This window comes from Pecten maximus, chromosome 12 (genome assembly GCF_902652985.1).
Source record: "Pecten maximus chromosome 12, xPecMax1.1, whole genome shotgun sequence".
Lineage (NCBI taxonomy): Eukaryota > Metazoa > Mollusca > Bivalvia > Pectinida > Pectinidae > Pecten > Pecten maximus.
The window spans coordinates 34,443,850-34,469,314 of NC_047026.1; the positions used below are offsets into that span (position 1 = coordinate 34,443,850).

At 41.3% G+C, this 25,465-nt stretch overlaps 1 protein-coding gene across 3 annotated transcripts in view; it reads right to left on the bottom strand.

The window, feature by feature from the left end:
• Positions 1–1,204: 1,204 nt before the first annotated feature.
• Positions 1,205–25,465, bottom strand: part of LOC117338745 (ectonucleoside triphosphate diphosphohydrolase 2-like) — an 82,472-nt gene continuing 58,211 nt past the window's right edge. For all 3 annotated transcript variants that reach the window (XM_033900054.1, XM_033900056.1, XM_033900055.1), the window contains 10 exons: positions 24,676–24,815; positions 24,261–24,381; positions 22,479–22,629; positions 21,218–21,389; positions 17,565–17,813; positions 17,061–17,186; positions 15,047–15,193; positions 13,142–13,267; positions 5,202–5,342; positions 1,205–3,658 (listed from right to left, as the gene is read on the bottom strand). In XM_033900054.1, coding sequence (XP_033755945.1) covers positions 3,413–3,658; positions 5,202–5,342; positions 13,142–13,267; positions 15,047–15,193; positions 17,061–17,186; positions 17,565–17,813; positions 21,218–21,389; positions 22,479–22,629; positions 24,261–24,381; positions 24,676–24,815 — 1,619 coding nt within the window. In that variant the 3' untranslated portion in view covers positions 1,205–3,412. The remainder of the gene's footprint in view (positions 3,659–5,201; positions 5,343–13,141; positions 13,268–15,046; positions 15,194–17,060; positions 17,187–17,564; positions 17,814–21,217; positions 21,390–22,478; positions 22,630–24,260; positions 24,382–24,675; positions 24,816–25,465) is intronic.

Consider the following 25,465-nt stretch of genomic DNA (forward strand, 5'->3'; position numbering starts at 1 on the left):
AATCACACTATGCATTCATTTTTTATGTATGTATAAGCATGTCATTTTGAAATTGTATGTCACATAATATCGCTCCTAGACCTCTAATGGATGTATAAACCGAATAAGAAGGGTGTGGACTTACAAGCTTTTCAAAACTAACCCCCAAAATCTTTAAAGTGAGTTTTTATGTCAAAAAAAGTAAGTACACTAAATTGTAAAATGCCAAAATGCCAATTTTTTTTCTGCATGATTTTGCCACAACATCACTCCTGGATCTCTAATGAATGTATAAACCAAATTAGAAGGGTGATAGGTGTATACTTTTGGACTTACCCCCAAAACTTTAAAGTGAGTTTTGGTGCCAAAAAAATGTTAAGTCCACAAAATGGTAAAATGCGTAAAAAAATCACAATTTTTTTCTGCATGATTTTGCCATAACATCACTCCTAGACCTCTGATGAATGTACAAACCAAATAACAAGGGTGTGAGGTGTATACTTTTGGACTTAGAAGCTTTCCAAAAACTTACCTCAAAAACTTTAAAGATTTGGGGTGGGACGCCGACACCGACGCTGGGGTGACAGCATTAGCTCTCGGTTACTAGTAACCGGTGAGCTAAAAAGTGATTGTCATTCTTGATGCCGTTTAATTTTCAGTAGAGGTGTATCTCAGATATTCAAAATACCTTGGTTATCACAGACTGGTGTGTTCATCAATAACATTGCAAAATATAAACATTTTGTTTGTATTTATCATTAATTCTCTCAGAATCACGGAATGTGAGGTTTAAAAAATAATTACTGTTTCAACTATCATATAAAAATATAATCTGAGAATTGCAATGACACATTCATACAATACACATTTATATCAATATTTCTCCTATCATCTCTAAAGAATTCATCACTCTCTCAGTCCAGGAAATCATAAACTCACAACCATGTACAATTTGAAATTATTAGAGAAAATGGTGATAAAACTTAACTAATTATGACTTCCAATAAATTACATGAACAAACTTTTGTCACATCCTTCACAGGGAAAGACACCTGACATGTGCTATGGCACTACTCACATTAGGTAAATGTCATCATTTTATGCAGCGTAATCATGTCACAAATTGATGATGTCATCAATTTTGATGCACATTTCATGGGACATAGATGATGCGATGAAACATTTTCACAACTAAAATGAACCTTACAATCGGTCACTTTTTTTTAATTTAATGTGAGAAAGATAATCAAACACAGGCCTGTACTGTGGACAGGGATAACTCAAACCTTGTGTAAGAGTTTGGTATGCTAGTACTGGTTGACTACTCGGCAACCCTTGTGCCAGTCAAACTCTTAAACTTGGGTTGAGATATCTCTATTGATAATACAGGCCAATGTAAGATTCAATTAGTTCCAATCTATCAACAGAAATTTTAAATATCAAATCATTTGAACGGATTGGAAATAAAGCATCCTCAGTTATCATTCACCAAATACACCTGTATAACAAAAAACCTACTTATTATACCAAACACAGCATCCAAACTAACACATAACAGATATATACAGCACCGTGTCATGGGGAGTACTATACACTAAATGGTGTATCTCACTTCTACATAACACAGATATATACAGCACCGTGTCACGGGGAGTACTATACACTAAATGGTGTATCTCACTTCTACGTAACACAGATATATACAGCACCGTGTCACGGGGAGTACTATACACTAAATGGTGTATCTCACTTCTACATAACACAGATATATACAGCACCGTGTCACGGGGAGTACTATACACTAAATGGTGTATCTCACTTCTACATAACACAGATATATACAGCACCGTGTCACGGGGAGTATTATACACTAAATGGTGTATCTCACTTCTACATAACACAGATATATACAGCACCGTGTCACAGGGAGTACTATACACTAAATGGTGTATCTCACTTCTACATAACACAGATATATACAGCACCATGTCACGGGGAGTACTATACACTAAATGGTGTATCTACATAACACAGATATATACAGCACCGTGTCACGGGGAGTACTATACACTAAATGGTGTATCTACATAACACAGATATGTACAGCACCATGTCACGGGGAGTACTATACACTAAATGGTGTATCTCACTTCTACGTAACACAGATATATACAGCACCGTGTCACGGGGACCTCTACGTAACACAGATATATACAGCACCGTGTCACGGGGAGTATTATACACTAAATGGTGTATCTCACTTCTACATAACACAGATATATACAGCACCATGTCATGGGGAGTACTATACACTAAATGGTGTATCACACTTCTACATAACACAGATATATACAGCACCGTGTCACGGGGAGTACTATACACTAAATGGTGTATCTCACCTCTACATAACACAGATATATACAGCACCACGTCACGGGGAGTATTATAACTAAATGGTGTATCACACTTCTACATAACACATTTGAAACCAGGAAACCAATAGTTACAGAGAGATATCATACTGATCTAAGAATAAAAAATTTTTTTTTTAATTTAAAGAGAAATAGGCCAAGCGACTAACTTTTCCAGTTGACACCTAGATTTAATGACTTGGTAGCCAAATAGGCCACCTGGTAAAACTTTGAGCCCTGGTTAATAGTAGGAAGACTAGCATACTGCTATCAATCATAGCAGGAAATGTCAACAACATGGCTATCCATCACATTTATCTTTTGGTCCCTTGGGCAAGTTGGCTATTTATTTCAATGGATGTTAATCAGCTGAGGTATACAAATCTATGATTATCCAACTCTGTAATTGTCAGACAGGGTTCTCATTGTCCCAACATCTTCCATCACAAATAAGACAACAAATGTTATATGCTGATATTGATGATACGGATATAATCACGTAACACTTTCAACTGAAAGACTAATACTCTAATAAGCCTTTGTTTTTAACCTGTAACCTAAAGATTAACTTTACCTTTGCCCCCCAAAATTTGTATCAAGAAAAAAAATTTAGCTGAAGTAGCAATGTTCCCAAAAACACAACAAAAAAACAAATATTGATCATGTAAAGATAAGTTTTACTGGTAATTCAGGTCTAAATATAGGGGAAAAATCAAGAATGTTACTCCTTAAGGTTGATGAGTGAAGACATTGTAGAACAACCCCGGTACAGGTCTGTACAAATATTTGATATAACTGCCCAGGACATAAAATCTATGTAAATGGTAAATAAAATAGAACAAGACATGGTTACAAGGTTTTCCCCGAAGTAGCTGGAGCAATATTAATTTGTATGGTTCCGTATGAGTTGTACTTCCATCTACAAACAGATGGACACAATAACCCCTAATTTCAATGACAGTAACTTGAGCTTTTTCACAGCTTATTTACCAAATAAGCATTCATTCTCCCCATACCTAATACTACAGAGTCCCATAGCTAGCACTTGTTGCATTAGACAATTGATCATATTTGCCCAATGATCCGAATTTTCGTCTTTTGATGGCATGTAGGGCAAAGCCTATGGAGATACAGAGAAAGACGCAGAAAAGGATGACAAGAAGGACGAATGTAACTAGACTGAGAACTGTGGTCGGAGTAACCGCAGAGAGATGAACGCTCTCTGATATCATGTACCCAAGGCTCCAGCCGATCTCCGTACCGTCCAACTGTCAAAATAAAACAAACAAGGTCTTTATGAGTGGTAACATTATGTTGTCATAACGTGGACATCGAAACATTTCCTTTCCTCAATATATATACCAACCAGAAGCAGACGTTTGTGGTAATTACAAGTATTTGGAAGCTAAGAACCTGTATATTTGTAATTACAAGTATTTGGAAGCTAAGAACCTGTGTATTTGTATTTTGTTTTAATTAACAACTGAAAATAAATCAAGTGTAGTGACCACAATATAAGTCCAAACCTTTCTAATCTGCCATAGTTACCTATAAACAAACCAGTTCTAATCTGCCATAGTTACCTATAAACAAACCAGTTCTAATCTCCCATAGTTACCTATAAACAAACCAGTTCTAATCTGCCATAGTTACCTATAAACAAACCAGTTCTAATCTGCCATAGTTACCTATAAACAAACCAGTTCTAATCTCCCATAGTTACCTATAAACAAACCAGTTCTAATCTCCCATAGTTACCTATAAACAAACCAGTTCTAATCTGCCATAGTTACCTATAAACAAACCAGTTCTAATCTGCCATAGTTACCTATAAACAAACCAGTTCTAATCTGCCATAGTTACCTATAAACAAACCAGTTCTAATCTCCCATAGTTACCTATAAACAAACCAGTTCTAATCTGCCATAGTTACCTATAAACAAACCAGTTCTAATCTCCCATAGTTACCTATAAACAAACCAGTTCTAATCTGCCATAGTTACCTATAAACAAACCAGTTCTAATCTGCCATAGTTACCTATAAACAAACCAGTTCTAATCTGCCATAGTTACCTATAAACAAACCAGTTCTAATCTCCCATAGTTACCTATAAACAAACCAGTTCTAATCTCCCATAGTTACCTATAAACAAACCAGTTCTAATCTCCCATAGTTACCTATAAACAAACCAGTTCTAATCTCCCATAGTTACCTATAAACAAACCAGTTCTAATCTGCCATAGTTACCTATAAACAAACCAGTTCTAATCTGCCATAGTTACCTATAAACAAACCAGTTCTAATCTGCCATAGTTACCTATAAACAAACCAGTTCTAATCTGCCATAGTTACCTATAAACAAACCAGTTCTAATCTCACATAGTTACCTATAAACAAACCAGTTCTAATCTCCCATAGTTACCTATAAACAAACCAGTTCTAATCTCCCATAGTTACCTATAAACAAACCAGTTCTAATCTGCCAGTTACCTATAAACAAACCAGTTCTAATCTCCCATAGTTACCTATAAACAAACCAGTTCTAATCTGCCATAGTTACCTATAAACAAACCAGTTCTTATCTCCCATAGTTACCTATAAACAAACCAGTTCTTATCTGCCATAGTTACCTATAAACAAACCAGTTCTAATCTCCCATAGTTACCTATAAACAAACCAGGCTGTATGAAGAATTATGTTTGTTCCGAGCAATTTATACTAAACAAAGAGGAATAACTCCAAATGTATACATTCCTAAAGAGAACTAAAATTGCACATTATGAATCGGTTACACTATAATGAATACATACATCCTTCACGAAGCTGATTTTCTGCCACGATCCGTCAACATCATCAAACTTATAAATCTCATTGAGAAGTGTGAGAATGTAGCGCCCTCTAAAGCAGAACTCGGGCAGGAGGGATTTTATGTCAGTCTTCATGTACTGTACCTATACAAAAACACAAAATATGATTTGAAATTTGTTTTTGTGAAAAAAAATCTGTCTTCCCTTCTCCCTTTCTAGGCATTGAATGTTTTATCTCTCAATTGACCTACTGGAAAAAATTTGCACTTACTTGACCTTTGACCTTCAGATCAAGGTTGCAATGATCCAAAGACAGAGCAAGCACTATCAATGGGTATTAAATGTATACACTAACTTTCATTACGATATTCTTAATGGTTTAAAAGTTATCTGCACAAGAATTTTTTAAAAACAATTGGCACTAACTTATTTGACCTTTGACCTTAAGGTGAAAATCCCATTGACCTAACAGCAGTGCAATGCATATTGACTTAAGGTGATGCAAGCATAATGCAAGTTTCCTCGAGATATCTTCAACTATTTAGAAGTTGTGGTCCAGAAAATATTTACACTTATTAGATCTTTGACTCTCTCCAGAGCACCATAACCTCACACACGATGACATTCCGGTCCTTACCTCACTCCAGATCACCCTAACCTCACACACGATGACATTCCGGTCCTTACCTCACTCCAGATCACCCTAACCTCACACACGATGACATTCTGGTCCTTACCTCACTCCAGATCACCCTAACCTCACACACAATGACATTCTGGCTGCTACCTCACTCCAGATCACCCTAACCTCACACACGATGACATTCTGGCCGTTACCTCACTCCAGATCATCCTAACCTCACACACAATGACATTCTGGCCGTTACCTCACTCCAGATCATCCTAACCTCACACACGATGACATTCCTGGTCCTTACCTCACTCCAGATCATCCTAACCTCACACACGATGACATTCCGGTCCTTACCTCACTCCAGATCACCCTAACCTCACACGATGACATTCCGGTCCTTACCTCACTCCAGATCACCCTAACCTCACACACGATGACATTATGGCTGTTACCTCACTCCAGATCACCCTAACCTCACACACGATGACATTCCGGTCCTTACCTCACTCCAGATCACCCTAACCTCACACACGATGACATTCCGGTCCTTACCTCACTCCAGATCACCCTAACCTCACACACGATGACATTCCGGTCCTTACCTCACTCCAGATCACCCTAACCTCACACACGATGACATTCCGGTCCTTACCTCACTCCAGATCACCCTAACCTCACACACAATGACATTCTCGCTGTTACCTCACTCCAGATCACCCTAACCTCACACACGATGACATTCTGGTCCTTACCTCACTCCAGATCACCCTAACCTCACACACGATGACATTCCGGTCCTTACCTCACTCCAGATCACCCTAACCTCACACACGATGACATTCCGGTCCTTACCTCACTCCAGATCACCCTAACCTCACACACGATGACATTCCGGTCCTTACCTCACTCCAGATCACCCTAACCTCACACACGATGACATTCCGGTCCTTACCTCACTCCAGATCACCCTAACCTCACACACGATGACATTCCGGTCCTTACCTCACTCCAGATCACCCTAACCTCACACACGATGACATTCCGGTCCTTACCTCACTCCAGATCACCCTAACCTCACACACGATGACATTCCGGTCCTTACCTCACTCCAGATCACCCTAACCTCACACACGATGACATTCCGGTCCTTACCTCACTCCAGATCACCCTAACCTCACACACGATGACATTCCGGTCCTTACCTCACTCCAGATCACCCTAACCTCACACACGATGACATTCCGGTCCTTACCTCACTCCAGATCACCCTAACCTCACACACGATGACATTCCGGTCCTTACCTCACTCCAGATCACCCTAACCTCACACACGATGACATTCCGGTCCTTACCTCACTCCAGATCACCCTAACCTCACACACGATGACATTCCGGTCCTTACCTCACTCCAGATCACCCTAACCTCACACACGATGACATTCCGGTCCTTACCTCACTCCAGATCACCCTAACCTCACACACGATGACATTCCGGTCCTTACCTCACTCCAGATCACCCTAACCTCACACACGATGACATTCCGGTCCTTACCTCACTCCAGATCACCCTAACCTCACACACGATGACATTCCGGTCCTTACCTCACTCCAGATCACCCTAACCTCACACACGATGACATTCCGGTCCTTACCTCACTCCAGATCACCCTAACCTCACACACGATGACATTCCGGTCCTTACCTCACTCCAGATCACCCTAACCTCACACACGATGACATTCCGGTCCTTACCTCACTCCAGATCACCCTAACCTCACACACGATGACATTCCGGTCCTTACCTCACTCCAGATCACCCTAACCTCACACACGATGACATTCCGGTCCTTACCTCACTCCAGATCACCCTAACCTCACACACGATGACATTCCGGTCCTTACCTCACTCCAGATCACCCTAACCTCACACACGATGACATTCCGGTCCTTACCTCACTCCAGATCACCCTAACCTCACACACTATGACATTCTGGCCGTTACCTCACTCCAGATCACCCTAACCTCACACACGATGACATTCTGGCTGTTACCTCACTCCAGATCACCCTAACCTCACACACGATGACATTCCGGTCCTTACCTCACTCCAGATCACCCTAACCTCACACACGATGACATTCCGGTCCTTACCTCACTCCAGATCACCCTAACCTCACACACGATGACATTCTGGCCGTTACCTCACTCCAGATCACCCTAACCTCACACACGATGACATTCTGGCCGTTACCTCACTCCAGATCATCCTAACCTCACACACGATGACATTCTGGCCGTTACCTCACTCCAGATCACCCTAACCTCACACACGATGACATTCTGGTCCTTACCTCACTCCAGATCACCCTAACCTCACACACGATGACATTCTGGTCCTTACCTCACTCCAGATCACCCTAACCTCACACACAATGACATTCTGGTCCTTACCTCACTCCAGATCACCCTAACCTCACACACGATGACATTCCGGTCCTTACCTCACTCCAGATCACCCTAACCTCACACACGATGACATTCCGGTCCTTACCTCACTCCAGATCACCCTAACCTCACACACGATGACATTCCGGTCCTTACCTCACTCCAGATCACCCTAACCTCACACACGATGACATTCCGGTCCTTACCTCACTCCAGATCACCCTAACCTCACACACGATGACATTCCGGTCCTTACCTCACTCCAGATCACCCTAACCTAACACACGATGACATTCTGGTCCTTACCTCACTCCAGATCACCCTAACCTCACACAATATGACATTCTGGCCGTTACCTCACTCCAGATCACCCTAACCTCACACACGATGACATTCTGGCTGTTACCTCACTCCAGATCACCCTAACCTCACACACGATGACATTCCGGTCCTTACCTCACTCCAGATCACCCTAACCTCACACACGATGACATTCTGGCCGTTACCTCACTCCAGATCACCCTAACCTCACACACGATGACATTCTGACCGTTACCTCACTCCAGATCACCCTAACCTCACACACGATGACATTCTGGTCCTTACCTCACTCCAGATCACCCTAATCTCACACACAATGACATTCTGGTCCTTACCTCACTCCAGATCACCCTAACCTCACACACGATGACATTCTGGTCCTTACCTCACTCCAGATCACCCTTACCTCACACACGATGACATTCTGGTCCTTACCTCACTCCAGATCATCCTAACCTCAGACACGATGACATTCTGGCCGTTACCTCACTCCAGATCACTCTAACCTCACACACGATGACATTCTGACCGTTCCCTCACTCCAGATCACCCTAACCTCACACACAATGACATTCTGGCCGTTACCTCACACCAGATCACCCTAACCTCACACACAATGACATTCTGGTCCTTACCTCACTCCAGATCACCCTAACCTCACACACGATGACATTCTGGTCCTTACCTCACTCCAGATCACCCTAACCTCACACACAATGACATTCTGGCCGTTACCTCACTCCAGATCACACTAACCTCACACACGATGACATTCCGGTCCTTACCTCACTCCAGATCACCCTAACCTCACACACGATGACATTCTGGCCGTTACCTCACTCCAGATCACCCTAACCTCACACACAATGACATTCCGGTCCTTACCTCACTCCAGATCACCCTAACCTCACACACGATGACATTCTGGTCCTTACCTCACTCCAGATCACCCTAACCTCACACACAATGACATTCTGGCCGTTACCTCACTCCAGATCACCCTTACCTCACACACGATGACATTCTGGTCCTTACCTCACTCCAGATCATCCTAACCTCACACACGATGACATTCTGGTCCTTACCTCACTCCAGATCATCCTAACCTCACACACAATGACATTCTGGTCCTTACCTCACTCCAGATCACCCTAACCTCACACACAATGACATTCTGGCCGTTACCTCACTCAAGATCACCCTAACCTCACACACGATGACATTCCGGTCCTTACCTCACTCCAGATCACCCTAACCTCAAACACGATGACATTCTGGTCCTTACCTCACTCCAGATCACCCTAACCTCACACACGATGACAATCTGGCTGTATCCTCACTCCAGATCACCCTAACCTCACACACGATGACATTCCGGTCCTTACCTCACTCCAGATCACCTTAACCTCACACACAATGACATTCTGGTCCTTACCTCACTCCAGATCACCCTAACCTCACACACCATGACATTCTGGCTGTTACCTCACTCCAGATCACCCTTACCTCACACACGATGACATTCTGGTCCTTACCTCACTCCAGATCACCCTAACCTCACACACCATGACATTCTGGCCGTTACCTCACTCCAGATCACCCTTACCTCACACACAATGACATTCTGGTCCTTACCTCACTCCAGATCATCCTAACCTCAAACACGATGACAATCTGGCTGTATCCTCACTCCAGATCACCCTAACCTCACACACAATGACATTCCGGTCCTTACCTCACTCCAGATCACCCTAACCTCACACACAATGACATTCTGGTCCTTACCTCACTCCAGATCACCCTAACCTCACACACCATGACATTCTGGCTGTTACCTCACTCCAGATCACCCTTACCTCACACACGATGACATTCTGGTCCTTACCTCACTCCAGATCACCCTAACCTCACACACCATGACATTCTGGCCGTTACCTCACTCCAGATCACCCTAACCTCACACACAATGACATTCTGGTCCTTACCTCACTCCAGATCACCCTTACCTCACACACGATGACATTCTGGCTGTTACCTCACTCCAGATCACCCTAACCTCACACACGATGACATTCTGGCCGTTTCCTCACTGCAGATCACCCTAACCTCACACACGATGACATTCCGGTCCTTACCTCACTCCAGATCACCCTAACCTCACACACGATGACATTCCGGTCCTTACCTCACTCCAGATCACCCTAACCTCACACACGATGACATTCCGGTCCTTACCTCACTCCAGATCACCCTAACCTCACACACGATGACATTCCGGTCCTTACCTCACTCCAGATCACCCTAACCTCACACACGATGACATTCCGGTCCTTACCTCACTCCAGATCACCCTAACCTCACACACGATGACATTCTGGCCCTTACCTCACTCCAGATCACCCTAACCTCACACACGATGACATTCCGGTCCTTACCTCACTCCAGATCACCCTAACCTCACACACGATGACATTCCGGTCCTTACCTCACTCCAGATCACCCTAACCTCACACACGATGACATTCCGGTCTTTACCTCACTCCAGATCACCCTAACCTCACACACGATGACATTCCGGTCCTTACCTCACTCCAGATCACCCTAACCTCACACACGATGACATTCCGGTCCTTACCTCACTCCAGATCACCCTAACCTCACACACGATGACATTCCGGTCCTTACCTCACTCCAGATCACCCTAACCTCACACACGATGACATTCCGGTCCTTACCTCACTCCAGATCACCCTAACCTCACACACGATGACACTCCGGTCCTTACCTCACTCCAGATCACCCTAACCTCACACACGATGACATTCCGGTCCTTACCTCACTCCAGATCACCCTAACCTCACACACGATGACATTCCGGTCCTTACCTCACTCCAGATCACTCTAACCTCACACACGATGACATTCTGGTCCTTACCTCACTCCAGATCACCCTAACATCACACACGATGACATTCTGGTCCTTACCTCACTCCAGATCACCCTAACCTCACACACGATGACATTCTGACCGTTACCTCACTCCAGATCACCCTAACCTCACACACGATGACATTCTGGTCCTTACCTCACTCCAGATCACCCTAACCTCACACACGATGACATTCTGACCGTTACCTCACTCCAGATCACTCTAACCTCACACACGATGACATTCCGGTCCTTACCTCACTCCAGATCATCCTAACCTCAAACACGATGACAATCTGGCTGTATCCTCACTCCAGATCACCCTAACCTCACACACAATGACATTCCGGTCCTTACCTCACTCCAGATCACCCTAACCTCACACACAATGACATTCTGGTCCTTACCTCACTCCAGATCACCCTAACCTCACACACCATGACATTCTGGCTGTTACCTCACTCCAGATCACCCTTACCTCACACACGATGACATTCTGGTCCTTACCTCACTCCAGATCACCCTAACCTCACACACGATGACATTCTGGTCCGTACCCTCACTCCAGATCACCCTAACCTCACACACGATGACATTCTTGACCGTTACCTCACTCCAGATCACCTAACCTCACACGATGACATTCCTGGTCCTTACCTCACTCCAGATCACCCTAACCTCACACACGATGACATTCTGGCCGTTACCCTCACTCCAGATCACCCTAACCTCACACACGATGACTTCTGGGCTGTTACCTCACTCCAGATCACCCTAACCTCACCACACGATGACATTCTGGCCTGTACCTCACTCCAGATCATCCTAACCTCACACACGATGACATTCTGGCTGTTACCTCACTCCAGATCATCCTAACCTCACACACGATGACATTCTGGCCGTTACCTCACTCCAGATCACCCTAACCTCACACACGATGACATTCTGGCCGTTACCTCACTCCAGATCATCCTAACCTCACACACGATGACATTCTGGCCGTTACCTTCACTCCAGATCATCCCTAACCTCACACACGATGACATTCTGGTCCTTACCTCACTCCAGATCACCCTAACCTCACACACGATGACATTCTGGCCTTTACCTCACTCCAGATCATCCCTAACCTCACACACGACTGACATTCCGGTCCTTACCTCACTCCAGATTCACCCTACCTCACACACGATGACATTCTAGGCTGCCGTTACCTCACTCCAGATCACCCTAACCTCACACACGATGACTCTGGCCGTTCCTCACTCCAGATCACCCTAACCTCACACACGATGACATTCCGGTCCTTACCTCACTCCAGATCACCCTAACCTCACACACGATGACATTCTGGCCGTTACCTCACTCCAGATCACCCTAACCTCACACACAATGACATTCCAGTCCTTACCTCACTCCAGATCACCCTAACCTCACACACGATGACATTCCGGTCCTTACCTCACTCCAGATCACCCTAACCTCACACACGATGACATTCTGGCCGTTACCTCACTCCAGATCACCCTAACCTCACACACGATGACATTCTGGCTGTTACCTCACTCCAGATCATCCTAACCTCACACACAATGACATTCTGGCCGTTACCTCACTCCATGGTTTTTCACACAAGGTACCAACAGCTGCCACCACGTCAGACAACTTGGTCTCTGGTGACATCTTAGGGGAGGTCAGGTTCAGGAACTCCATCTCATAGAAAAAGTTGGAAAATGCCTAAAGAATAATAAAGAGTTCATAATTTCAATTTAACCTGGGAAACTGCTCACTGCTTATGAGGAATCTCTAATGAAGTGCTCCACTCTCTATATTTAAATGAGCTGTGGAAAATGTATCATGCATGCATGAACAACCTGATTTGTCTTTAAAAATGACAGACTGGTGATCAAACTAGAACTGTCGCCAGGATGGCTGACTAATACCCCCGCAATCTGCACGAGTCAATGGTGAATTGGAACTGTTAATTAGATGCTAACTAAGATAACCCAGTGATATAGTGATCAGTTGCCATAGCAACCATAATTTTGGGAAAAAGAAAATGAGATGCACATCTTCACATGGTTCTCTATATTTGAGTTAAGTTTCATTGAAAACGGCCCTTCGGTTTAGGAGGAGTTGTCCGGACAAACTTAAAGTTAGGGTTTTTATCGGAAAACCTGTTTATAGTGACCAGTTGCCAAATCAACCATAATTTTGAGAAAAAGAAAGTTGTGATGCACATCTAGACATCGTCCTTTATATATGTGTGAAGTTTCATTGGAATCGGCCCTTCGGTTTAGGAGGAGTTGTCTGGACAAACTTAAAGTTAGGGTTCTTATAGGAAAACCTGTTTATAGTGACCAGTTGCCATAGCAACCATAATTTTGAGAAAAAAAGAAAGTGGCATGCACATCTACACATGGTCCTCTATATTTGTGTGAAGTTTCATTGAAATCGGCCCTTCAGTTTAGGAGTTGTCCAGACAAACTTAAAGTTATGGTTCTTATCGGAAAACCTATTTATAGTGACCAGTTGCCATAGCTACCATAATTTTGAAAAAAAGAAAGTGGCATGCACATCTACACATGGTCCTCTATATTTGTGTGAAGTTTCATTGAAATCAGCCCTTCGGTTTAGGAGGAGTTGTCCGGACAAACTTAAAGTTATGGTTCTTATCGGAAAACCTGTTTATAGTGACCAGTTGCCATAGCAACCATAATTTTGAGAAAAAGAAAGTGGCATGCACATCTACACATGGTCCTCTATATTTGTGTGAAGTTTCATTGGAATCGGCCCTTCAGTTTAGGAGGAGTTGTCCGGACAAAATGCGTCTACAGACAGACGGCCAGCCGGACGGACGGACAACCTGATTCCAGTATACCCCCCTAACTTCGTTGCGGGGATATAAATTAAGCCATGCATCAGAGGGCCAAAGTCGATCAGACGTCACTGCCACGAAGGCAAAGAAAAAAACTTGTTAAAATCACAACATCATTTACAACTTACAGAGTCAATGTGAATCAGACAAAAAATAAATAATGGTTAAACATGAAAACCCATCATGTATTGGCAGTGAAACTTCTCAACACTGCATAAACAAACCCATGCTCTTCAATTTATCATCTGGGAATGTAACTTGGCACGAGCAGGGTTGGCTCACATTCTATTTTGAGATGTTTATTACATAACTTACTTATGATTGTGGAAATTGACATATTTTCAATGAAGATAAACCCATGATAAAGTTTTTAAACTACAAACAAAAACATAGAGAGTCTTATAGGATACTGAATTCGTAAAAACTGTTTTCCTGTCACTCTAGGCTCGATTACCGATTATCTGTATCCCATAATTTAACAGTGCTTTGAGTCCATCGCAGTAGAGATGAAATGGTGTCAACTTACTGAAAAATAATTCTTCATCAGAAAGTTTCCATGCATTTCATCAGATTTTCCATTATCAATACTTCTCATCAATTTTCTTGTTAAAAATATGGATGATAAAAGGTTTACTTACATAGTATTTACCGTACACCTTCGGTTGGTAGGTACCGTTAAATGTACATGGAGGATGAGGACAGATGTCTGTTAAGTTAAAGAGCTGTTGGACTGCCATGTGACATGATAAATCGTCACTCCGTCCCTCAAACACATAGGTTGTATTCTGTATAGTGAGTAAATTAACATTATTAGCAGATTCTTTAGCAGGTTTTCTTTGTGTGTATTCTGATTATATCTGTTCCTGAAGTGACAAAAAAAAAGACAATAAACAAAAATGGGAATATTTTTAATTTTCATACCTTAATTTTTCATTTTTCATTTATTTATTTCTTTTTTTTTACACCTCGTGCAATACTTATACCTGTTCAGGTCTTAGTGTACAAATGCTTTAATTTACAATAGGATATGGTATTCAATTAAACTATAATGTTATGGTATTCAATTAAACCATAATGTTATGGTATTCAATTAAACTATAATGTTAGGTAGTAGCTACTCCTGTTTAGCACTCAGCATACAAGGAGTGGGACGACTGGTTCGCCCGTTGTCAGTATAATGTGACCGGGTGGGGTGTGCTGCTGGGTGTCTTCGGCAGTATGCTTCAGTGAGGTAGCACTATAAATCGGCAAAAGTTCCGGCCTATCACAAGGAGACTTAACACGAACATACCGCAGCCTCCCAAAACACACATACGCACTCACCACACGCATGCATGTCGCACGCACGGGAGGCCGTCCTTAAATGACCTTAACTATTAATAGGACGTTAAACTAAATAAACCAAACCAAATATTCAATTAAACTATAATGTTATGGTATTCAATTATTAGGGCTGTAACAATATATCGATACTATGATAAATGTTGTTGTACATAACCGCGATACGATACACGATACATAAACTTAGTATCGCGATACCTTAAATTACTTACTATAAACGAGTTGTCGCCCTTTACACGCTCTCTAAACCTACTACAAAAAGCAACATGGCCGAGAGGAGGAAACTTGCCTCACCACCTGCAACATTGAAGTCGCCTGTTTGGCGACAATTTGGCGATTCCCATAAGAAACAGTTGACGGGAAAGAAACAGTAAACAAACATGTTTAAAGATCTAAACAAATTTAAACATTAAATTCTGGAAAGCAAAAATTATCTTATTGTTTTGTAATTTTGTGAAATCATTTTATGTATCGAGATACATATCGTATCGTGGGTCCTGTATCGAGATGTGTATCGTATCGTGAGGGAAAGTATCGTTACAGCCCTATCAATTATACTATAATGTTATGGTATTCAATTTAACTATAATGTTATGGTATTCAATTTAACTATAATGTTATGGTATTCAGTCATTCTGTCATGATATGGTATTTATAGTCCTTATAAATGACATAGATTTGGAGATAAACATTATATTGTCCAGTATTTTTTTTCATGTTTCCTTTGCATGCAGACCTCTGTCAATAATAACAAGTATAAATATCACATCAATGCTGTTCATTACTTATACAAATGTATTTACATTCTCTACAAGTCTCACTGTTTTATGTAGATCCTAATTAAGTTATTCACTACTTGCACCGTAAACCTTTTAGATGGAATAGCCATTATTATGATGGTACACTGTTGGTGTACCGATGTCTACGATTACAATATGTATAACAGACACATTACAGATAGCATGTACAGACCTTTAAATCACATTTATAATAATAATAATAATAATAAAGTCTTTATTTAAAAACTTGATAACAAAATGAGTCAAAGACTCGTCTCCCTTTTGGTCAAGTTCACAAAGCATAAAATGTACAGTAATCGTTCTGTATCGTTAGATTATACCATGCCATTGTGGATGCAAATATGACCTTGCTATGGACCTATTGACCTTGGTTATCAACCAACCAAACTGAACTGGTGTTGGCTCTATTTTAATATCTAATTGAAGGTATACCTTGTATTCTCCTATATAAATACGATAAAACATTATATACATTTGTGTATTACAGTGAGATGGTATACTAGATACTGACTCTGTCTATGCCTGATGGTCTCGAGTCGCTGGTACAAGGTGCCTCAAACACATCCACGTAGGAGACAGTGATGTTTTTACCCAGTGGGCCACAGGGGTTGGTCACCGTCTCACTGTAGTTCTGGTTCTGAAGGAAACATAGTCACATTTTATACCTGAACCTTAGTCATGGCTGTATACCATAACTAATACCATCACAGTCAGAACTCTCAAGTCCTGACATTAATGCTGAGAATCAAAACAATGAGGCACTGTTTTTGACCGACCTGTAGGCCTTCAAACAAACAAGACAAAAAACTCCCCAATTCTGCCATACATGTGGACAATTTGACAGAAGCCCATTATTTCATAATGAATATTTCTTTTCTTGAGAAAACCCTGTTTTTATGTTTCATTTAACCTAGATGTTAAAACTAAGGCTCACAATTTCTTCTATACCTTGTTACCTCGGAAACAAAGTTTTTTTTTTCTTTTTTTTTTCAGTCTGTCAATCAAAATAGCTTACCTTGATGAGAAGGGCACGGTACTTCCTTGTAATCTCATTAACTCCATAGCACAGGTAACTGTGAGTGTACACGGAGTAATTCATCCCGTACAGCATCAGGTCTTGTTCGTACGAGGGAGGCATGGAAATCTGACCAGGATAAAAGGTCATCTGGGTAGAAGCGCCACCTAGGTCCATGGCCCCTACAGTTCCGTCTCCCGTGGCAGACATCTGCCATGAGTTATCTATTCCTTGTAAAGTCGGCTTTTTCTGAAAGTTCATTAATCTTATTTGAATGTTTTACACTTGACAGGAGACAGTTTCAATTTAAATAGACTGCTCAACACAGTAAGAACTTTTTCTGCTGATATCTAGTAAGGACTGCATGTGAACAAAACTCTTATCTAGTGTTTTAAACCTTCACCTAATCTACATCGGACTGCCCTGCAAGTAGGGCGTAAGAATTTACCTGCTGCCCCCATTGCATGATCGTAAGAGGCGACTAAATTTGGGATCTTATCTTTTCTCTTCTTTCTGAACAACTTTCTTCTCCCTAACGTCTCCCTTGACACTGCCTCACTTTTGGCCTTTAGTTGAGTGTTCGCCCCTGTGAGGAAAGCTTTGGGTTCTGTCCCCTGGCTGAGACATACCAGAGTTTTTAACAAGAGGCCCAATGGACCTGTATCGCTCACCTGGCTCTACAGCAAATTTGCAGTTGATTGAGGTCATTTCTACAGATACTATGCTGATAACAACTTTATTCATATATCAGAGTAAGCTAGGTTTATTCATGTCAATATATTTTCTAGTCCTTCATTCCAGCATACTATTGGCCGAAGATCGGGTCTTGGTAACTCTTGGCTCTAAGCATGCTAAAGACAGGCCCAATATCAAGTCCCTGGGCCTCTTGGTTATTGACAAGAAGTCTTTTAATGATTTTAGCCTATTAGACCCATCTGACCTTGAATGAGGGTCAGGGTCATTCATTTGAACAAAATTGGTAGCCCTTCACCCCAGCATGCCACATGCCTAATATCAAGTCCCTGGGCCTCTTGGTTATTGAGAAGAAGTTGTTTGAAGATTATAGCCTATTTGACCCATATGACCTTGAATGAAGGTCAAGGTCATTTATTCGAACAAACTTTGTAGCCCTTCACCCCAGGATGCTACAGGCCCAATATCAAGTCCCTGGGCCTCTTGGTTATTGAGAAGAAGTTGTTTAAATGAAAAAGTTGACGCCGGACGGCCGGACGGACGCCGCACCACGGCATAAGCTCACTTGCCTTTCGGGCAGGTGAGCTAAAAATGGTAGTTGCTGCTCCTGTTTAGCGCTCAGCATACAAGGAGTGGGATGACTGGTTCACCCGTCTTCAGTATGATGTGACCAGGTGGGGTGTCCTGCTGGGTGTCTTCGGCAGAATGCTTCAGTGAGGTAGCACTTTAAATCGGCAAAAGTTCTGGCCTATCACAAGGAGACTTAACACGAACATACCGCAGCCTCCCAAAACACACATACGCACTCACCACACCCATGCATGTCGCACGCACGGGAGGCTGTCCTTAAATGACCTTGGCTGTTAATGGGACGTTTAACAAAACAAGAGGCCCAATGGGCCTGTATCGCTCACCTGGCTCTACAGCAACTTTGAAGTTGTTTGAGGTCATGTCTAAAGATGCAATGTTGATTACTTTTTCATGTATCATAGTAAGCTAGTTTTATTCGTATTAATAAATTTTCTAGTCTTTCATTCCAGCATTCTATTGGCGTAATATCAGGTCTTGCAGGCTCTTGGCTATTGCAAAATTATTGTTTACAGATTTAAGCCAATTTTACCCCTGTGACCTTGAATGTGAGTCAAGGTCATTTATTTAAACAAAATTGGTAGCCCTTCAACCCAGCATGCTACAGGCCAAATATCAAGTCCTTGGGCCTCTTGGTTATTGAGAAGAAGTCGTTTGAAGTTTATAGCCTATTTGACCCATGTGACCTTGAATGAAGGTCAAGGTCATTTATTTGAACAAACTTTGTAGCCTTTTACCCCAGCATGCTACAGGCCGAATATCAAGTCTCTGGACCTCTTGGTTATTGAGAAGAAGTTTTTGGAATATTATAGCCTATTTGATCCATGTGACCTTGAATGAAGGTCAAGGTCATTTATTTGAACAAACTTTGTAGCCCTTCACCCCAGCATGCTACAGGCCCAATATCAAGTCCCTGGGCCTCTTGGTTATTGAGAAGAAGCCGTTTGAAGATTATAGCCTATTTGACCCATGTGACCTTGAATGAAGGTCAAGGTCATTTATTTGAACAAACTTTGTAGCCCTTCACCCCAGCATGCTACAGGCCCAATATCAAGTCCATGGGCCTCTTGGTTATTGAGAAGAAGTCGTTTGAAGATTATAGCCTATTTGACCCATGTGACCTTGAATGAAGGTCAAGGTCATTTATTTGAACAAACTTTGTAGCACTTCACCCCAGCATGCTCTTGGCCTAATATCACGTCCATGGGCCTCTTGGTTATTGAGAAGAAGTCGTTTGAAGATTATAGCCTATTTGACCCATGTGACCTTGAATGAAGGTCAAGGTCATTTATTTGAACAAACTTTGTAGCCCTTCACCCCAGCATGCTACAGGCCCAATATCAAGTCCCTGGGCCTCTTGGTTATTGAGAAGAAGTCGTTTGAAGATTATAGCCTATTTGACCCATGTGACCTTGAATGAAGGTCAAGGTCATTTATTTGCAGAAACTTGGTAGCCCTTCATCCCAGCATGCTACAGGCCCAATATCAAGTCCCTGGGTCTCTTGGTTATTGAGAAGAAGTCGCTGGAAGATTATAGCCTTCTTGACCCATGTGACCTTGAATGAAGGTCAAGGTCATTAATTTGAACAAACTTGGTAGCCCTTCACCCCAGCATGCTACAGGCCCAATATCAAGTCCCTGGGCCTCTTGGTTATTGAGAAGAAGTCGTTTGAAGATTATAGCCTATTTGACCCATGTGACCTTGAATGAAGGTCAAGGTCATTTATTTGCAGAAACTTGGTAGCCCTTTATCCCAGCATGCTACAGGCCCAATATCAAGTCCCTGGGTCTCTTGGTTATTGAGAAGAAGTCGCTGGAAGATTATAGCCTTCTTGACCCATGTGACCTTGAATGAAGGTCAAGGTCATTTATTTGAACAAACTTGGTAGCCCTTCATCCCAGCATGCTACAAGCCCAATATCAAGTCCCTGGGCCTCTTGGCTATTGAGAAGAAGTTGTTTAAATGAAAAGTTGACGCCGGACGGACGGCCGGATGGCCGGACAGACGGACGGACGACGGACGCCGCACCATGGCATAAGCTCACTTGCCCTTCGGGCAGGTGAGCTAATAAACCAAACCAAACCAATCATCTACATCGGAACAAGGAAATCAGCAGATTTCAATGCAGCACACTGATGGCACCATTCTGATTGGTCAATATAGACATTTATATATATTCTGATTGGTCAATATAGATATTGGTCAATACTGAACGTTATACATGTATCATTCTGATTGGTCAATACTGAACGTTATACATGTATCATTCTGATTGGTCACATCCTTAATTCTAGGTGTCTGTGTAATACCAGAGAACACGATGCATTCCAATGAATAGCCAGCAACAACACATTATACTAGAAATACTCACCACACCAAACGATCCGGTGACATAGTTACTTGTCACCCAGGAGAAAAGTCCCTCCTCCTCCCCAGAGATTATACGAGCCTGTTGTGTCTTGTTTTTAAACATGAATGGGTATTTCTTTATAGTACTTCGGACAACAGACAAAATGGCATCACTCTGACTGCTGTTGACGGCACTGTTAACGACATAGAATCACAACTTTTACCTAAGTGGAATTTTATATCAGAAACAATATCAGGAATGAATTGAATCATATAAGAGATTACAATATGAAACTCATTAACAGAAGCATCAAATGTATATTTTATCTAATGATGTGATATGTGACTTTCAATTCTTTAAGACATCATTGATGACATCTATTGTTTTACAGTGACATCATAATGTTGCCAAGCTACCATTGTCATATAACAGGTGATGACCCCGTGAAAACAAGGTCAAAGGGATTTTCAAGGATCTATGAATGCATTACAAGTACTTACTGAATCGTATATTTACATTACAGGTAGTTAATAAATCACATATTTACATTACAGGTAGTTAATAAATCACATGATTACATTACAGGTAGTTAATAAATCATATAATTACATTACAGGTATTTAATAAATCACATAATTACATTACAGGTAGTTAATAAATCACATAATTACATTACAGGTAGTTAATAAATTACATCATTACATTGTATTCAATGCTCAGTTAATTTGTCATAAATATTCATTTAAAAACTTCCAAATCTGATCTCAAAGTGTGATCTTTGAGTTGGTGGACTGAAATTATGACATAAACCTACCTAATATATTTTTTTATTTGCAGTGGAATATCCTGAATTAATTATGTTGTTACAAATTTAATTTTATGCTTTAGTCATCTGTTTGGATACCAACATTTTTCTTTGTTATGGATGCAATAAAACAATACTTAATATACTGTATCTGTTCTTTTAATGCTAAACAATGTAAAACCGAACCTTTTTACAAGAAAACAATCCTAAGTTTAATACTGACCAGTCCTTGACAATGCAGAGAGACATGAAATAATGGGAATTTAGCATGAACATAAAGGCTACAGCCATACTACATATTCTTAGCTGAGTTGTTCCCCTTTGACCAATAGGTTCAGTCTGAGTATTTAATACAAAATAAATGATGTTATGTAACCAATCTTTGTAAATAATAAACATTCTTCACTTGACAATTAAATCATCCTTATTTTCCAATCAACCACTTATTTCATTAAATGCCTATCTTTAAGGACTTACTGAAGGAGTCGCATGCCCGCCGTGGCTCCTAGGTAGATGGGCGTGGATGAATGTTTGTCCGCAGGTACTGTATCTTTAGCATTCTCTAAACATGCTTCCAAAGGCTTGGCAAGGGCCTGAGGATTACTAACATAGGTTGATATAGACGGCCCTGGAGAGGAAACGAATAGGCTACAAAAACATCACCAGTATAGCTTCAGCTTCTCTAAATAAACAGTAAAAGTGAAATCCCAGAAGTATATCTCTAAAGCACTCATTTTATTTTCTATTTACAGCAAACATTCAATTCCTGCAGAAAATTAATATTTCTCAGCATATACATCTATACAAATGATTAAAATCTGTTCAATATCAGACATGCGCGAATCGTTTTCGATGCAAGGATTCAACACCTACCAGCTTACTGAGGTTTGAACTCACACCTACCAGCTTACTGAGGTCTAAACTCACACCTACCAGCTTACTGAGGTCTAAACTCACACCTACCAGCTTACTGAGGTCCAAACTCACACCTACCAGCTTACTGAGGTTCAAACTCACACCTACCAGCTTACTGAGGTCTAAACTCACACCTACCAGCTTACCAAGGTCGAAACTCACACCTACCAGCTTACTGAGGTCCAAACTCACACTTACCAGCTTACTGAGGTCCAAACACACATCTACCAGCTTACTGAGGTCCAAACTCACACCTACCAGCTTACTGAGGTTCAAGCTCACACCTACCAGCTTACTGAGGTTCAAACTCACACCTACAAGCTTACCGAGGTCCAAACTCACACCTACCAGCTTACCAAGGTTCAAACCCACACCTACTAGCTTATTGAGAAACAATATAAAATTACGACACTGCTATTTACAGAAACAAGTACCTTTATTGGAGAATCTAGATATTTTCCTGCACAATATGGTGATTTATGTTATAATGTCCCCACGAAACATGAGGGTACACCTGTTTGCACTGTGTGGTTTATAAACTTGTGGGACACAAAATAAGGCCTGTGTGATATCACTCATCACATCAACTTTGATATTTACTGTACATGTTATAAGTTGATGGTTCCAACAAATTGATTGACATGTAAGGGAAACACTCCCTGGATATGTACTATTATGACGTGACATTACGACTATCTGTTGTTACCTTATATAGATTTACAGCACTCTAGAGTGAAGTCCAGCTATTGATTTTTGGATATGTATATTTGTTGTTTGTTTTTCTTTGCATGTGAATATTAACTAAATTATGACTGAATCCATGGCACCCCTATTTAATCTTCGTAGGGAGCATGTTGAACCTTAATGATACACACATCGATAGATTTGAGAACAAGACTGAGTTTGTCTAGTTCTGTATCAAAAATACTGAATGTGATGGTTTTAGTGAATGGAGCTATGGTCCTATAACACCTACATGTGTATGTGTATGTCATATTGGCCTGGGAGGGGGTAACATCTTATAACCTTATGTCATATATTGATATGTATGTCATATTGGGGGAGGGGGTAAAATCTTATAACCTTATGTCATGTATTGATATGTATGTCATATTGGGGGAGGGGGTAACATCTTATAGCCTTATGTCATATACTACATACTCTGTATGTTAAATCACTATAAATATTGTGTAATGTACCTAAACAAAGTTTCACTGCATGAGCCTTGACTGATTTTCCCCCAAACATTTTATCACCAAAAGTCTGTCTCAGAACCCCCCGAGGTTATGACACTGGAGTCTGTAATTCTCTGATAATATAGCCTTCTGGTTAAATATATCTTACCTTCAACTTTACAGGGAGTGTTAACTTGTACAGCACGAGCTGTGTCTTTGTATTTCTCACCGGACCATTTATAAATGTACAATGTTGTGTGGCTGGATCCAGCGTCCATCACTACACCATACTGTAAATAGAACAATGGAGTTGTACTCTTAATAATAAATGTTCAAGAACACTTTATAATATTACAGTATAATAAACAAATAAAAGGTACTGTTTGATACTGTATGCATTCTTTACACTCTACAAAGTTACCTCCCTTTTAATACTGATATATCACAGTAATAAGACTGATAAAGAAGTATAAAATCTGATGTGGGAAACTGTAAAAGGGATTCTTTCTTTCCAAACTTTTGAAACAGCAGTGGGCATCACATGATACATTTATTAACCTGATTATATTTCCAAGTCTAATTACCTCATATTCAGTTTTCCCGTTTTGCAGAAACATGACAATAATGGCAACAAGACCAACGCCTCCAATGAACAAACTTAATCCACCAATGAACCACCAAATGTTACAGCTACATTTCTGCCCAGAAGTCTTCACCTCCTCAGCTGTAAACAGATTACAAATCAAAGGCTTATTGACCAGATAATCACAATTATTTTATATTGATGCTTTGCCTGAAAAGAAGTTAGTGGTTATCAACATGTGACTAAACCTACCAGGTTAAAATACAAAACAAGAGGCCCAGAGGGCCTGTATCGCTCACCTGGTTTCATGAGATATGAAACAAGAATGATGCTTAAGTATATTTGTTGCTGGTATTGCTATGTCAATATATATCATAAGCATTTTATATGGGAACATGTACATTGGTTTTATTTTAATACTAAAAATGCCAAAAGTGCATTAATCCCTGAAATGAAATTGACTTTTGGTGCTACCCCATAAGGATCCTACCACACAAATGTGAGTGATATCCATTGCTTAGTTTCAGAAAAGTTGTTTAAACAAATTGACCAATTTTGGCCCTGCCCCCCAGGCCCCTGGGGGGTCAGCCCCACCATTTGTACAATTTTTAATCCCCACCCCATAGGGATGCTACCAGTAAAATATGAGCGATATCCATTGCTTAGTTTCAGAGCAGAAGTCGTTTATATCAATTTTGCAAACTGAACCCTTTTGGACCCGCCCCTCAGCCCCAAGGGGGGTCGGCCCCGTCATTTGTACAATTTCAAATTAATTCCTACCCCAAGGTGAT